The 17,962-nt window shown below is 38.9% G+C and overlaps 1 protein-coding gene and 1 long non-coding RNA gene across 9 annotated transcripts in view; one reads left to right on the top strand and one right to left on the bottom strand.

The window, feature by feature from the left end:
- numb (NUMB endocytic adaptor protein) overlaps positions 1-17,962 on the bottom strand; it is a 57,193-nt gene that overhangs the window by 12,403 nt on the left and 26,828 nt on the right. For 6 of the 7 annotated variants that reach the window (XM_028001315.1, XM_028001316.1, XM_028001310.1 and 3 more), the window contains exons 2-3: positions 10,944-11,080; positions 4,986-5,060 (exon numbers count right to left, since the gene is read on the bottom strand). In XM_028001315.1, coding sequence (XP_027857116.1) covers positions 4,986-5,060; positions 10,944-11,069 — 201 coding nt within the window. In that variant the 5' untranslated portion in view covers positions 11,070-11,080. Of the gene's footprint in view, positions 1-4,985; positions 5,061-10,943; positions 11,088-17,962 lie in introns of all 7 variants that reach the window. The other variant, XM_028001311.1, reaches the window with a different exon arrangement.
- LOC114134642 (uncharacterized) lies at positions 14,609-15,416 on the top strand. 2 transcript variants are annotated; one of them, XR_003593427.1, is made up of 3 exons: positions 14,609-14,847; positions 14,925-15,246; positions 15,326-15,416. It is a non-coding gene; the product is annotated as an uncharacterized LOC114134642 (long non-coding RNA). The 2 variants fall into 2 exon arrangements; XR_003593426.1 differs by having other exon boundaries at positions 14,925-15,416.

The raw sequence follows: 17,962 nt of genomic DNA, 5'->3' as shown, positions 1-17,962 counted from the left end.
ACTCGAGAAAAGGAGGAAGTTGGATCTGGAGGCATTTCTCTGCAATTTAAACCTGCTTGAAAAGGACAGAAAGTATAACACACGGAAAAAGGTCATTCAGCATTCATAAATTCATAAAAAGCAAAAACATTTCTGAGCGGAAGAGGTAAGAGGCTTTGAAGAAGGTCAAAATGAAGTCAATAGTGTCTGAAAAAATGAGATGACCCAGACAGGAAAGCCACTTTGTAGACATCAATGTACAAAACCACCTGGTGAGCAGGTGTGGGCTGTTTACTTTACCGATAAAGTGAAGCAAAGTTTTAGGAAGCTACAGTTTCAAAACAGTACAAATCTGTTATACAACTGCTTGCGGAAAGTAAGGCAGTGTGGCCCCTCTCACACCTGCGGCTGCACACTGTTGGTCAGCTGGCTGCACTTTTTAACAGTCTACAAGAAAGAGAAATCCATCCAATACACATCAATGATATGAATCACCATGATGTTTAAACAGAGCAGTTTAAACCAATGTCAAACCGCAGTAGGTCAACTCTGACAGGTACACAGAAGGTTGGCTACAGAAGCAGCGTAATTAAAAGCTAATATCAGGCCTAGTCCACGTCTGGGAAAACAAATAATTTTTTTTTTTTTTTTTTTTGCATTTTGGTCTTTCATCCACACAAAAAACGATTATTTATAAAAACTCTGACCAAAGTGGAGATTTGAGAAAACTCCGTAATTCCATTTGCATGTGTACATGGCAAAATGCAGATTTAGGCTCCAGTGAATTACATTCTGTGACAAATAACGCGCCAATATATCCACACACTTGATACAATTCCCAATCGACAACATTTTGTGTTTTAATAACTTTATATCCTAAGACAATATTTAAGAAGTAGTTCAAAATATATATCTGTCCACACAAATGAACCTCCGGGCGCCATGTTTAATTCTTAACAGAAAGTTGTTGTTGTTTTGAAACAATCTGATTGGCTGACAGGTTTTAGCTCTGAGCTACACTGCCCCCTATGTGTTTGGCATGTCCAAAACAACGCTTAAGGGCGTATTTATGTAGGTTCATGTGGATGAAAACTTTTCTCAAACCGATCCTGTTGTCTCAATGTTACTTTTAAAACTGTGGAAGAGACACAGATTTTTATAAGCCACAGCTAAGTGTGTACAAGGTTTGCTAAAGAGTAGAATGGCAAAATTATTTTTCATTTCCACAAAATCAATTGCCATAAAATTCAATTTATTAGATATTTTTTCACAATGAAAAATAACAAATGCATTTTATTTGTAATGTTACAACTGTGGCAATCAATGCTTATTATGTTGACAGCAGTAGAAATAATTGCTACGTTTCAGTTTTGAATGTTTTATGGAAGGTTATCATCCCAGATCGGGTCTAAAGCTGAGTGGGAGAAATTCTCCCATCTAAAGAGTCACAAACTCTGTCAGGACACGCAGAACCGCTGCACACCTGTTGTGCAAGATCTTTGTGAAACCATTTTACGCTTTACAACATTTTCCTCAAGCATTAGGAAAAAAACATACAAGACAGAGTGTTCCTGACCACAGGACATGTTTTAACATCAGAGCAGATGAGGACTCTGCTTTCATTCCTCTTCAAATTTAGCGTTCAATTCAGAAACGGCGGACATCTTTTCAGCCTTACACACCGACTTTTCATTAAAAACGCACAGACCTCGATTTACTGACTGAATGAATAGAAAGACTCTTTCGCTATGTTGGCATCTTCAAGGTGTACAAGCAGCACACGCAGACAAAAAGGAAGAGAAACGAAATCCATGTCACTGTGAGCTGAGTAACTGATGAAACTCACAGCCCCAGTCGGCAAACAAAAGGAAGTGATGTCATAATGACAGCACAAGAGGGCAGCTTGGAGGTTGATGGTGCCGCAGTGCAGCCTCCACCTCCCCCTCCTCCTCCCCTCTGAGTCACGGATCACAGAGCTGTGAGAAAACTCCTTATTACGCTCCCGAAGGCTGCTGACGACACCGCCGAGCTGACAGCTCCCCGGCCGACTCCGTTCAACATTCGGGCACATCCGCTCCAGCTTCGCCTTCTACTTATTCATGCGTGCTTCGGTTCACCGCTACTGCTCTTCCTCACTGGCAGCAGTGAAGCTGCCAGAATGAAGGCGATCCTGCGGCTCGCCTTGGCCTGCTTCAAGCTGCAAGTTTAGGACCGAGCACGGCTCACCCACAGAAAAGGCTGGTTTAGAAACCAGCTTCCTATGATCTTAACCACAAATCAGACACATTTTTGACACTTTGGGGTCCCCTTGAGTATTTTCTGCTTGGTCCCTAGGATTTTAGTTGTTTTTTTAAATTATTATTATTATTTTGTTTGATAGCTCTATTTATTCTTGCCTGCTTTTGTTTTTCCTCTCTTGATGGCTGAGGGGTGACGTGGACTGGAGGAGAGGATTGACACCCTGTTTCTCGTGCATGTGGGGTATTTTGTTGTAGTTTATTTTTTTTGTTGTTTGTTTGTTTTTATGTGTGTATGTGTGTGGCGGCACAGGTTTCTTCTTTGTTCTTTGCATTGTAACAAATCTAAAATGAATGAAAATAACAATAAAAAAAAAGAAACCAGCTTCCTGTCCAACATTAATGTTAGTTCAGAGGAAACGGAGCGACTGCGTTTGTCGCCTGGCAACCGTCAGTTTATTAAAGACTTAGTGAAGACGAAGAAGGCTTTGCTAATTGTATTTGTTCAAGGCTGGCTTTGGTCTGACAGCCGCGCTTTAACAATACCGTCTGGCATAAGGAGTCGGAGTGAGGATGACCCATCTAAAAGTGATTTAAAAATATCTATGTGAGGTTAAGAGCAAAGTGACCCGCTTTAACTCAGACAAATATTCTTTCTGTAGTCGTGCTAAAAACACAACTCCTGTTTTTTGGTTTATGCTTAACTTTAAGCAGCTACTCAGATCTGACCACAAAAGGAATAAAAATAAAATAAAAAAAGAAATAAATCAGGTGTAGCTGAAATTGATCCATTGTAATTTTGATGAGCGAACAAACAGGCTCATCAGATTTAAGTCAGGAGTTTTCCAGGTTCGTTCCTAAACAGTAATAGTACTTCCTGTCAGCAATAACATGTTGGTAAAATTAAATGACTACTGTAAACCTACATTTGTTGGAGGGATGTAGGAATAATTTTAGGCATGATTGTATTTAATGATTGGTGACTGTATACTTATAATAATATGAATCTAATTTAGAGCTTTTTTTTCTTTCAAATATTATTATACAAATGGAACCTTTAGAGGAAAAAAAAAAGATAATTTATGGTGTACTTCCATATTTGGAGAAATGCCCCAAAAAGTTGGTGAGCTATAAATTAGTCTTGTAAAAAAAAAAAAAAAAGCAACAAAGAAATTCTGCAACTCTTAGTGGTGTGTTTATTTGTGCCAATAACCAGCACAGAGGAGACACACAGGATGTGAACAAACGTAGTGGGCAAGTAGAAAATATCTCATACAGCAGTGAAAATGGAGAAGTTGCTGTTCCATATTTGAAATAATGTTAAGGGTAAAAGAAAACTCTACTTCTAAAAAAAAAGACTGCAAACAGTTAATCAATGTAATAAAATAACTTGCAAGCAAACGTTGGTAAGATAATTATAATTTTCCTGTGGTGCTACACAGATCGCCCAGACTATTGTAACTCACAGACTTATGATCATATTTGAGTTACATTGATATTCTATGTAATTATTTAAACTCATTCTGGTGACATTATGTTGCTTTTTTTTTTGTAAATAATAAAAACCACCAAGTTATTTAGTGGGAGTTGAGAACATTACATGGAGTATTCGGCCTCATATCTGAGTTAAAACTGATATTTTATGTGATTATATAAACTCACTAAATGGTCATATCTGTATTATTTGTAAAACCAAAAACAAAAGAAACCAATAATAACAACAAAAAAACATCAAATTATTTGGCAAGGCTTTAAAATATTTAAGGGGTTTTAGCCCCCCTAAAATAGATCTAGCGACGCCACTGATGTCGAGTTTGAGGCGCTGACTAAAAGGGGAAACTTTAGTTTAAGGAGAATGGTGCTTAAATATTAATAAAGGTCGCTTTTACATGCATGTTTAACTAGCATCTATTTCATTTGAATAGACTAAGAATGTTTGGTGTTTGGCAGTTTGCTGAATGAACATGCTCTTCAGCGTAATTACACTAGCAAAAGAGTCAAGGATCAAGTAAGTCTTCAGCAATTTGAGTAGAAAATGCAGCAGGACTCAAAGACTCTTCATGCAGCTGCAGGATAAATTAAGTCTGTACTGATGGAGAGCAAACTGGATGACAGGTATACATTATCTGAAGTGAGCTCAATCTAAAGCCGAAACTTTGACGGCACATTTGGCGAACAATTTTTTCCCGGCCGGTGCTTAAACTCAGACACAATCCATTAATGCGTCTAGGTGGGACCCGACGGGAGACGGCGAGCTCCGCCAAACCTGCCGACTCAGGTTTGGCCCTGACTTCAGAGAATCAGTCTCATCCACCGGCTGGGAGTTTATGACCTGGGTGGAGCTCTGGCAAACAACTGACGACATGCAAAAGAAATTGCTTCCCTCTTCCCCCTCCTCTCTGGAATTTGTTCCCTTTTTTTGCGCAACTCTGCCGGATCCTACGGGAGCAGGAAGTACACGCCGACCTCGCTGCTCCGGCCGAGGCCGAGCGTATCGAGAGGCCGAGGGGAGGAGGAGGAGCGCTTAAGGGTCGGCCGGCAAGGGTGGAGAAGTTGATTCAACCTCTTAAGAATAGGGGGAAAAACTAAGCAAGATAAAACAATGGAAGAACAAACACACTGATAAGAGAGAGAGAGACAGAGAAAGAGAGAGAGCTGCCATAAAAGGTTGAAATAGTTTGAGGAGAGAGTAAAAGAGAGAAGGTGGAATATCTGGTATTTAGTAGCCACATTCCTGGAGGTACAGAGAGGTCGTGTTGTAATACCTACCGTCTTAAGCCGCTTCACCGCGTCCTCGCAGATGTGCATGCCTCTCGATTCCTCCACTTCCACATGTCCCAAGTACTGCAGAAAGAGATGGAAAGAGGCTCACTCGGACTGTAACAACCTTTTCTATTAGTGACGAACATTCATTTTTATATTCCACCCTTGTGCTGCTGATTAAAAAATAAGAAATCCAACAACCCACCACTTTGAGGCTTGATCGCTCCTTCACTTGATCTCTAATTTATTACATTTAGAAATTGACTAACCTCTAAAGTTTCTTGAGAAAAGTGAACGAAGTGATGCACCAGTCAACTTGACTTTTGTGGCCAATTTTCCCACCTGATTGTTCGGTAGACTCCTTACTATTGAGGACCACCATTGCAACATTTGTAACCTTTTCCGCTGCTGTGGTTCGCGTTCACAGCGCATTGCGTCAAACAAACCAAACTAATTGAAAAACACGTTTCCCTCTTCGCCTGTGGTGGCGCCTCACCAAGAACTACTGAAGGAAACGACAGCAAAACAAAACTAATATCAACTTCCTTCTTCATGAAATGTGAACAAAAATGGAGTGTTGTCAGCTTTTAGCAGTTGTAGGATTTCTCTTTGTCTTTGGTAAAAGACCAGTTAGCGCTAGGCTTATCAGTTTTTATTCCACCCTCGATTTTTTTGCGATTGCGGATTCACGCCTCCCCAAACTTTCCAGGCAAACGGACTAGAGTCCGATTGAAGCGGACTACACAGGGCTGGTGTGAATGTTTTGGCAGGTCAGATTTCGCTTCAAGAAAATGAAGGATTGCAAAAGCAGAATTGAGAAATTATTTTCCCACTTATGAGCAGTCAATTACTTATGTTTTTAGATTATTGGAGGAAACGGCTTTTATAAACGGATTTACTATTATTCTAAAAATAAATAAAAAGAAACATACTTGACGATTACAACTGTGTTTAGCAATAACCACAGTTAATCCATATTGCATTGCCAAACAGCAGTCTCAGGTGTATTTCCAAGAAAACTTAATACCATAAGTCTGACATCAGAGTGGGCAGTAAGACCAAACCAGATTGTGAAAAGATTAGACCGTTTTGTTGATGTGTTAAAGCAGATTGACTGAGGCGTTGTCTATTAGTCATTCTATGCTCTCGCTCAGATGCATTGGTGCCATCATTTTCAGCTTTTTCTTTCAGATTCATAAACTAGTGTACATAAGGGAGGCAGTAAATGGTAAAAATATGATTATTTCAGAAATCTTATTTGGGTCAAATGTTCCCCAAGATAATGAAATTTCCAAATAATCAATGTTTAGATATGTTCAAATTAGGAATGCAAGTTATCAATTAATGAGTTAAATTAAAGCTGATTGATCTTATTGATAGACTGTAACGATTAATTGATAAGCAGCCATTTTTACTCTTGCATCAAGTGGACCGATCATCATTTCATAATATAAAGGGCTACATTTTTCATAATACGTTAAATAAAATACAAAAATGTTAACGTTATTTTGTGTTTGCTGTATTAAATACTGACTGAATAAACAAAAATTGTTGAACCATATTTGTAAAACATAATAAAAGAGGAACAAAATCAACCGTGCTTATTGGCAACATGTCTTTGTCAATTGTGTTATAATTTTTCTGCGTTGCCCTTTCCATTTCTGCCGTCACACCATCCTCGCATTCACAGTCACTTTTCAATGAGAAGTTGACGTTGCTCCGTCATGCGGCTCAGCTGAATGAGAGCTATTAAGTTGAAACTAAATTTAAGAAACTAGTCGAGTGTTTACATTTCAAAGCAGAACCACATAAAGAGCATTTTGCATCCCACACCGGAATCTGTTTGGACTGTTTCCCTTTCCTGTTCTGGGATGCCCCCGCCATCTTTGTTTCTCAATTAATTGGCTCTGCTTAAGGATGACCAGGGATGCCCTCTGCTGCATGGCGGCCAAACTACAACACTAAAAGAAGATCTCTAAGCGAATGTTCTTAGTTAATTACCACCTACTTTAAGCTAATAAACTATTAATTGACAATGAATTGTAAGTCAATTAATTGTTTGCATTCCTAGTTAAAATTTTCAGACCAAGTCCACAGTTTTCTCACAACTCTCTACTTAATTATAGATTTTGATCTTGACTAGATAGAACTTCTTACCTTCCAAAATTGTTTCCATTGTACCAAAAATGGTCTCAAGTATTTTTCTTAATATAGGGATTGTTTCTTAATATAGGGACAAGAGTTGTGTTCATTGATGTTTATTTTTGATTGGCTAGTTGACCAAACTGAAAAAAAATCAGAGTCCGATTTCTCCGAAATCTCAAAAACGGAGTGAAAATCTATTGCAACAAACTTTTTTTTTTAGTAATTCTGGACTGTGTGACCACAGAAGCTCATTAAAAAACCCCCACAAGAGTAATGCTTGCAAACCTTTCCAAAGGATTTTGGTCATCCTATAATCCTTCAGGCATGATGTGGCAAGTCATAAAGCTATATTTCACTCCCAGACTCATGATACCCAAGAGGGTTGCTTCAAATATAATAAACCCATCTCTAGTGACACTGAAGCTTTCGCACATGAGCTGAGTTTTACACAGAATTGAAAGTAACACAGTATTTGTGCATTCACACACACTAAAACGTAAAAGGCCCCTTCTAATTGCATGCATTGGAGACAAGTGTGCAAAAACAACGCCATGAGATGAAGACTAAGCAGGAGAGCCTTTGTGTTTCTGTCAACAGTATATGCATATGTATTCACAAATCTGGGTTAAAGTGCAACTGAACACAGAACAAATATTGCCTCTAGCCTGAATATCTCTCCTTCTCTCTCCCTCCTTCCTCCTGGACTCCAAACAGCATCATTATGTGTCTCTCCACTCACAACCCTGACCTCTTCAGAAGCTATTGTACGTGCTGGGCAAGAGAGGAAGTCCTTACCCTTTCCTTACACACACACACACACACACACACACACACACTCATACACACACAAAGCAAGTGTCGCTGCCCCATGCCTGTCACCCCACCCTCTGGCTCTGCTATTTTAAGAATGTGACGTAACAGCTGTGAGTCACCCTGTCAAGCGTATTAGAACACGCGTGTGCCTTTATACATGCATTGGATCTACGCGGATGCAGACTACAAACGTAGGATGTTGGGACAATGCTGATGCGAGGAGGTGGCCGTGGGTAGCCGGGACCATGAAAGCACTGTAGTGTCTCCAAACTTGGATCAGCCGGGAGATGAGAGAGGAGAGGATATGAGAAAACACAGAGACGGCTCAAGGAGTCGCAGTAAATGCTACGCCGTATATTAGGGTTTTTAAAAATATTAAATGGCATAAACAGAATTTTCTCGGGCTTTCTTTTAATTTAAAGGGGCAGCATTGTGTATTTTAAAGCCACAGTTATTTGATATAGCACAATCAAGAAACTATGTAATCTTCACTTGTTATAAAAATGCTGTATTCATCAAATATGACTAAAAACACATTTTGACTTCCTAATTTAAAGCCTTGAAATTAGGCCTCTGTCTCTTTAAGAAGCTTCTGCTCTTTCTGAACTCCGACTTTAGGAAATCATCACAGCATGGCTCCTCTATTAACTCTATAACAAGGTTTTTAACAGTGTTGCACTAGTAGATGAGCTCAGCAAATGCACAGTACCATCAGGTGTTTGCTAATTGCTGCTGGCTAGTCTGAAGGGGTGGGAGAAAGCTGCTCTGTGAGGCGGAAGCTTGGAAATTCGACGAGGAGCTTTGTCCTCGAAGGCAACACTAGGTCCACCAAGGCGCTTTGCACAGCTGAATGGTTGCCTTGGGGATGCATGAAAGAATCAAAGCAACATTTCAGGTATGTTTTTGATGAGGAAATATTATAACAGAATGTAAAGCTCAAAAAAGTTACATTTACATAATTCTACACTTTCAAGATTTTTTAAGAACGTTATCTTCTGTTGCGGAAGAAATGTACAAAACACAACAAATTGGCAATATATTTGCACTTTCCCATGATGGACATAAAAACGCTAGCAAGCTAGCGAGGGTACATTACTAGCTAGTTACTAGCAGCCTCAACTGCCTCGAGTCACAGAATGCAATGAAGCAGAAAAGCCCAAAGGAAAAACAAAAATTGAGACTAAATTTGGAATTTAAAGACCTGTAATTAATGTCTTTAAATCCAACATGCATTTTATCAAGTGAATCTGAGACATGCTTGAATTTAAAACTTTTTAAGGATGCGTGGACACTCTGGTTTTACATGTTTCACAGAGCGCTGCTGCAAATTACTCCGCCAATTTGATTTTACCATAATTCCACCAACACCTTAAAAAGGACCATAAAGAATGGACCACAGTGCCTTATAGAAGTACTCATACTTGAACTTTTTCACATTTTGTCTTATTAAAATCACGAGCTTTACACAACTTTCAGGGATTTTATGAAACAGACCCACTCGAAAGAAGTTCAAATTTGTTAAAAATAAAGCTAAACATACTTTTAACCTTTTTACTAATACAGTTATTAAAAAGGTGGAATGAATTTGTCTCCGTAATCCTTTACCCCTAAATAAAATTACATGCAGTCATCCATCCTCTCCTGCTCTCAGTGTGCTACACAACATTGGTGATAGTTGCACCAATGTTGGTGATAATTTCACAGCAACAACTTGCACACAACTCGCCTCGTTCTGAGGCACCTAGAGAGGGAGTCTGGAAACAGGAAGGGGAGGAGGGACACAGAGGAGCAGCATGGTAGGTTGCATTGTCCCGTAATGAGAGGAAGAGCAGAGGAAAGGAAATGTTCTTGTTTAATCTTTTCTATTTATGTAAGCGTCTCAACTAAACCAGAAAACTGCACTGTATAATGTCTGTTCAAGATTGTTAATAACTGAAAACAATCCACAAATTAAACAAGGATTGGATGTTGAGATGCATTCTACGACGCAGAACTTGTGATAATGTTGCAATTATTTTTTGTTTTCTGTTGGATTTAAAACTATTACCTTTATCAAAGGACTTGCAAACATTTTCTGTGTCCAGTTAAGTAAAACTGCAAATATCGGCCTGGAGAAGCGTGATTGGTGCATCACTAATTGCTCATGGATAAATCCTGCCTTATGTACTTTGTGGGAAAGAATGAATCCTTGATTTTAAAGCTGAAAATATACGTAGAATCTTGTGGCTGCTGAAGCCAGATTTAATTACCACAATTTTGCTGAACCTCAAAAAAAAAAAAAAAAAAAAAAAAAAAGGAACCGACTCAGCATGTCTGATTTAAACAATCTAAATGCAAATTTGCGGTTACACAAATCTCTACATTGTCTTACTGTAACCTTAAAGCCTTAGATTTCATCATTAATTCAACCCTGCAGTAAAACGGGGAGATCTCCATCAAATAAAGAACTACAAATGTCAGTTTTGTGTGAGGAAAAAAACAAAAACTTCCTTCTCACAAAACCCAGGTCTTCAGTTCTCCCTTTTCTTGGGATGAGGTGACCATTCGGCCCCATGTGATGAGAGGAAGCGTACCGTTGCACTTCTGTTTGCAAAAGTGGAAGACTGTGTTGCCAAAATAAGACCAACTCTCCACTTCATCAATTGCAGAAGAGCAGGTCAGAGTGCTGCTACATGGACTATCCCCTTTTTCGCACAGACCGGCCTTCCGCTGTTGCCAATATTGATCAAATGTAATTTTTATATCGTAGTGTACCTTCATTCAAGTTATGATAGAAAGCTGTAAAGATCAGGAAGCATTGTGTTCATCTTTAACAGAGCTGATTTAACAGATTAAAGTTGCGCTCACGTCCTCCGAGAGCTTTTGATTAATCGCAGCGGAGTCCGATACCGAGGAGAAGTTCTGAGGTTCGGTTCTTTCACAGTTTAAGGTCAGCCAAGTTGTGTTTGTAAAATAAGTGATTTCAGGCATGTTTGTACTCCGGCTACAAAACGGGGTAGTAGTCACCTTGACTGCGAAGCTGCATCTGCCGCTGCGGACCGCCTCCTCATCCGTCTGCCACTGGTGAGGCCGGCTCGACTCCGGCACATAGATGTCTTTCTTGCGCCGGAAGCTCTGCCGTAGCTTATTCATCGCGGCGCTCCCTGTGAAGGGCAGAAAGGGAATTCATTTAAAGAAGCTGGCTTTTTAGGGGCACAATTCGATTCAGAAACCAATCCATCTATTAAAAGTGGTCTACAGATTATGTGACTGACAAGAGCAAAAGTCCATAAACAAACAGAACATTTATTTAGAATAATTCAATAAGGTTCCATATTCTTTATACTGAAACAAAAACAGGTTTGTGTGTAAAATTCTATAAAATATCAGACGCATGTGAAATACATGACAAGTTCCAGGAATATTTATATAATAAGATTAAATAAATGGTTATATGCCATGTTTTAGGTAATGTAAAACATATTTGTTTAACACAGTTCAAAATCTAAACTATTTGAACCAAATTATTGAACACAGCCTTTGATATAACTTTTCTGACTTAAAAAAAAACAAATAACTGTCTTTTCATAGCAAATAGTTGAGGTAAGCTGCAGTTTGCATACTTTTTTTTACAAAGTGAAGCCTGTTTAAAACAATTTGTCTTGGTTATTCAAACTGGGGGTGGAGGGGAAAGATCTCTAGCAAGAAAAGAACAAAAATACTTCAGGTTCAAACTCAGTATTTCAGATCTTAAGTTTCAGTTCTTATCAAATAGGAGAAGAAAATATATTTTCAAAGTCATGTTTTTATTTACCGAGATCTCTGACTATCAAAGTAATCGAGAAAAAACGATAAGAATTCAGACAACTAAAATTAATCATGCATCAGCTGCAGCCCTGTTTACTCTTTACTTCAGCAGATACAGAAAATATGATTCAAGAAGCAGTTTAAAAAAATAGTTTAAATATAAGTCAATAGGTCAACACATTTATTTGGAAGATAATACACCTACAGAGAAGAGCAGAGCACATTTACTACCTGAACACAGTTTGTGAGCTCACATCCTGGTTTCACTTTGACCTTTGTTAGTTCTCCTGCTCAACAATGGAGTGTAAAAAAAAATTAATGCATCCTTAATTTTGTTCTACTTCATAATTACATGAATAAATAAACAAAATAAGGAATGTTCTCTGAGAATAACTTCATGATCTTCAATAAGATTCAAACAAGGAAATAAATGGGGGGAAAAAAACTAGCACATTTAATTAAAGTGGCAGTACTGCCATGTGGAGTTCTTCTCTTCTTTGAGCACGGATTAAGTTACACAAGAAAAGCAGAGCCCCAATTAAAAGTTGTTGATCCAAATTAGAAGTGAGAGGTCCGTCCATCAAGCCTGGCTCAAATCTCCCAGATCAACGAGAAAACTGGGGGGACCAAAAGTCACTCGGCAGTGAAATCCCCCTTCCAACACACGAGTACAGCAAACTGCTGGACTAATGAGTTGTACCCGCTGACTTCTGAACTGATGAGGATCTGTCGGGATTTAAGGTCTGTAATCCAGGAGAGCCGACCGTCCACGAGCACACACCAGCAAGAATAAGCAGCAGAATTACACCTGCACCCACACACACTCGGGTTGACTGCTTGCATAATGAAATGTGTCCTGCAGTGACTGGGAGCAGACAGTGAGCTTCAGGTTGAGGTTTTCTTCTTATCTGTCCATGCCAGGCTCCAGTTCTGCAGGCAGGACACAAACAAAGCTTTCCGGGTTCGATCACGCCAAAGCACACCTCAACGCCATAAAACCTCTTGTTGTGACAGGAAGAGAGTAGTTGTGACAGAGAACGCAGAGTCAGAGTTGCTCTGTAAGTGAGTCACACGCATGATTCACGTACAACTTGAGTCAAATGCAACGCAGTTAATTCATTTGAAATGTGTAATCTAAGATTTTGTGATAACACCCAGGAGGCATTGGGAGGAAGGGGGGAAAAAACTATTAACTACTATGAGTTAAAGTAGTAAGTGTACTACTGAAGCGCTCCTAATTTTATAAAAGCATATTTGTTTCATAAATATTGTTTTCTGACTATCAAGGTTACTTTTTGTCCTGTGAAGCAAAAATTTTGATTTTGTGAAATTATTCTAGTTGAAACTTTTTCTGAACATCTAGTCGCATCTAGCGCCGATATTATGTGTTTCCTAATCTAATTGTATCATTTTAGAACACAATCAATTAGTTATGTCACTTTTAGTTGTTAGAAAGAAATGTTGTTTATATTAAACATGACTTAAAAGAAATTTGACTTCGCAATTTAATGCCTTCAAATTGGGCCTCTGTCTCTTTAAGAAGTTCCCGCTCTTTCCAACGCTTTGCCTTCAGCATGTCATCACATCAAGATTCCTCTACTAAGTTTGTTGGAGCACTGGACTGAGAAATATTTCACACAATGAGATCAGCAGATGTGCAGTTCCACCAGGTGTTTGCTAATTGCTGATGGCTAGTCTGAAGGGGGTTCAAGGAGTTCTCAAACATGCATAAGAAAAACAAAAAAAGAAATCAAACCCACACTCCACATGTGTATTTAATGAGAATAACATTATAACAAGATGTAAAGCTCATAAAAGTTTATTTTTCTTCTTTAAAAACAGTAAAAAAAAATTAACTATGTGGTTCCTCAAGGCTCCCTTCTTGGACCACTTAGAAACCAAACAATACAGCAGATAGATAAGGGATGAGGTTGTGGAGAAGTTAAAAGCAATGTTTGGATATTTTTTTAAAAAACAACACAATTTCAAACATCTGAGAGGGCTGTTCAATCCATCATCACAAAACGGAGAGAATTTGGCACAACTGCAACCGACCAAAATATGGCCAACCGTCTAAAACGACACACAAGGTAACCTATGGTAACTATAGGAACTGCAAAAATTAATAGATTTGTCTATTAGCAGTTCATTCCACAACTTTGGCCTTTAGAAAGGATTTATAAGAGGTCATTTTAGAAAAACAAAAACAGAAATGGTGTGAAATGTGGTGTCAGTAGTTCACAGAGTGGGGAAGCTTTTCTTCTGCCAGGACAGAGAAGTTGACTTAGGGCAGCTAATATAAATGCACAACACGTTTTCTAATTTTAATTTGGAAAAACAAAAACAAAAAAGAGGTCAACTATATATTCCAATTTTTTCACCATAGTATGTATACTTTGTGTTGGTATAACAAACAAAATCCCCCCAAAGTACATAAAAATTTGAAGTGGCAACATGACAAAAGCGAAAATGTTCTAAGCATGAACCCGAAACTTAGGCAGGAAAATGGACACCAAAGCAGGTGCTTAGAAGGAAAAATGGAGTGAAAGTACAGCTCCAAGTGTCATACAAACACTTAACCTTCAATGAGCATATTGGAAAAGTGGTAGTCTGCAGACGGGTATTGCGTTTGAAAACAAGACGACACACAAGGGGGATAAATATTGCTCCATGGCTCACTCCTGCTCTCCTCTATTAAACTCATTTATTTAGGTCATATCATGTTTGGGCTCACTGCAGTGCCTGTGACAGACTGCATGATTCCACACTGCGGACTGGAGGAAAACAGATCTGTCTGCGTTGAGTCTCTGGCTCAACAAAATTAATGCATCTGTTACCATGAAGACACGAAAACACTCGGAGTCATCTGAAAACCAAATGAAATTGTTAGGTTGGGGTTCTTTTTCCTGTTTTATTTTGTTTTCTTTTCCTCTTCTGTCCTGGGTTTTTTCTGGGAAGCTGCGTTTCCTTTAACAGCCATCAGATGTCACCAGTGAGCGGAGCCCCTGGAGAAGTGTGGCGGCCAACCTGTAGACGCACCTGTGTCTAATTTTCAAGAGCTGCGGAGGTGCTTCATAAGGACAGCCTAGCTGACACTCCAGTGCCTGAGTGTTTGCCTTCACTGGTAGACGTTTTTCTTAGGAAGAAGCCTTCTATGATCGCTCCCTGTGTTCTGATCGCTCCTTGTGTTCTCCCCGTCAGATTTCCTTGTGATCGCCCTGTGACTCCTGGATGTGGACAAGCGCTCCCCCCTGGATTTCCTTGTGTTCCTCACGACGCCATTGGTATTACCAATCGGTTGCCTTCCTCCGTGCACTTACCTCCCTGGTCCCTCCCCGTGGATCCTCTGTGCCTCGCCACCGACTGAGCCTGCCAGCGTTTCATGTTCCGGGAGCTAACTGTCGAAGCCCCGCTCGGAAGTCAGCCCACTCTGCTCTCCAGCTGCAAGGCTTACCTGCTCGCTCTCCGACGGTAACTCACTTCTCCAGCCGCCACCATTGACAATACTAACCTCCGCATTCAAGTAAGCGTCCTACGAAAGATTCTCAGAATTATTCCATTTGACCCATCCCGTGTCTCACTCCGCTTTTTCTCATATACAGTCTGACGACCAGTTTCCTCCAGTCCCAGGTTCCAGAACTATTTCCCCTGACCCCTCTTCCTTTCACCAAAATAAATATTATTGTTGTTTCATATCGCTTCTCTTGGTGTGTTCTTGCATGTGGGTAACCCGGCTATCACCCATCATGACAGAAATATTACGCAGAGCAAGCTCTGGGAAATTATGTTCTGACTGATTGTTGCTTTAACTCAGTTATAAAGATACAAAACTTGGGTTAGCTATAAGCAGTGGCCTCAATGCTAAACCATGAATATTTCCCTAATCGACTGTTCAGTAATTGGCAGGTGAAATATCGAAAATGTGATTTTTCCACCCTCGTATTGATTAAAAATATTAAAATGAAGTACTTCCAGCATACAACGAATTAACCAGCAGTATGTACTTTGAAACACTTTGTTTGATCAAATAAGGCTTAGAAATATATGCTTTGACTCACAGATATTTTCTTGTAAATCTTTCATTTTCTGATGGATTAAAAATTAATGTCTCGTTCAAAGAATACAGGAGTCCCAGTCCGATTTCTGTCAAAAAATGAGTATTATATCAGTCCTCATCTAAAATCTCTGATATAAGCATGTCTATAGAAGCATTCCGCTCCAGGATGTGGTCCAGTCCAGGTTTTCCATCCAGCAGCGCTTGTATCCCACATGCTGACCCATTGGTTAATAATAAATGGGTCAGTTGTTTTCATACTTATTGTTGACTATTTCTCTCTGTTAGAGTAATCCAACAGAGTAAAGCCTTTTCTAACATTCCACACTACAAAATAAGTAATAGAAATATGCCTGATTCTGGCCGAGATGGTATCGGCTCTATATTGGTATCAGCCAATATTAATACAATACAAAAGAGAAATCAACCAGACAGTCAAAGAAAGACTAAAACACATGGAAAAAACCCCAAACATATTTGCTTATTAATTCCCCAGAATTGTGATGTGGTAAAACAGAGCTACTGACCTAACTCATCTTCCAGATTTCTTAGCACCTTACTGCCAGTTTCCATCCTACACACACACACACACACATACACACTCCTAAGGATCCTGTCTGCAAAAGAGATAAAAGATAGGGAGGGAATCTGGGTGAAAACAGGCTGTTTGTTCATGTGCGTGGGAAAAGACCGCATTCTTTTGCAAAGTATGGATCTGCGAAGAACGCTGGTGCTTGACCTAGCCTATGCAAATAAGAAACTAGAACTCAACATGCGTTTGCATACACCTTGCGATATCAGAATGCTACGTGTCTGGAAAGGGCAAAATCCGACTCGGGCTGCAGAGTTTTATGACTTGCTACTCTTAATCCAACTCGACGATCCTACTGTTCCATGAAAGAGGTCAAGAGGGTAAGGGCACAAAGTGAGCACTGAGCCGTAAAGGATCCACATTCGCCAGTGATCTGAGCCAGAAGCTTCTGACACACAGCGAGGAGCGAAACGCAACAAAGGGCTTCAATTCAAGCCTCTGATAATGAACCTTTCATACTGCACTAGTGCTCAATGTTTTACACACAAACGCAGCTCAAGAGTGAATCCTATGATTGAGAATTATAAACTTGAAAAGTATTTAAAGTCTATATTTAAATGTTGAGTCAGCATTTCTTCTTCCAGTGAGTCCAGATAGTAAACACGTAATTAACAAAGAAACAGAAAACTAGGGCTACTGCTAATGACTATTTCAGTAATTAATTAATCTGTCAATTAATGAGTTTTAAAAAACTGGCACATTCTGCAGATTTTTCTTTTATTTTATATAATGCTACATGTAAAGAAATGCATAAAAACAAATAATTTAGAACATTTTTGAATAACAAAATAAGCATTTTTTTGCTTAAAATGTATTCAAAAATTCCTTCAGTGTGCACTTTAACAATTGTAGCAAAGGATGCATCTGCAGCTACAACAATATTTCTGACAACATGTGAAAGGCTCAGCACTTAATTCAATTACTATATTAGTTGACGATTATTTAAATGATCAATTAATCGCAACTAATCACGATTAATTGTTTCAGTACAATATTAATCAATTCTAAAACTGACTTTAGGGTGACATAAATGATATGAAACCCTAAATATACCAAATCTAAAAACATATGAGAATAAGACTGGTCTCAGAGATTTTGAGATTAATCTCACACATTTTCTATAATAATAATAAAATAAATAAATACATGGAAATTTCTGAGTTCTTTTTTTTTTAAAGGTAGGTGGAGCTCAGAACTTTCCTTGGTTTTTCTTTAGAAAAAAAAAAGAGATTATTCAGAAATTTCATGAGTTTTTGGGCGGATATGTAGTTCTTTTTTCCCCTCTCCCCGATCTACAACGGCCCCAATAGGGTGTCGTTCTATTGAGTGATTCTTTTTCTTCACTTGAAAAAAACATGAGCTTTTTAGAGGATGTAACCATAACAACACAGTATATAAATACACAGGCTAGGGGAGGAAAGTCAAAAAATTAAAAAAATCTGTTCTACAATAATTACAAAGGGAGTTGAATAGCTTTGCATTACTATTTTTCTACTAAATATTATACACAGGCATATACAGTTTTGGTCCATAGTGCTTAGCAACGACTGAATCTGACATCTGTGTCAACACTAAAGAGTCGGGGATTCAACT

The sequence above is a fragment of the Xiphophorus couchianus genome, chromosome 19, assembly GCF_001444195.1.
Source record: "Xiphophorus couchianus chromosome 19, X_couchianus-1.0, whole genome shotgun sequence".
NCBI classification, from domain to species: domain Eukaryota; kingdom Metazoa; phylum Chordata; class Actinopteri; order Cyprinodontiformes; family Poeciliidae; genus Xiphophorus; species Xiphophorus couchianus.
The sequence above is the reverse complement of the archived record's forward strand: the minus strand, read 5'-3'. Positions and strand labels throughout refer to the sequence as shown.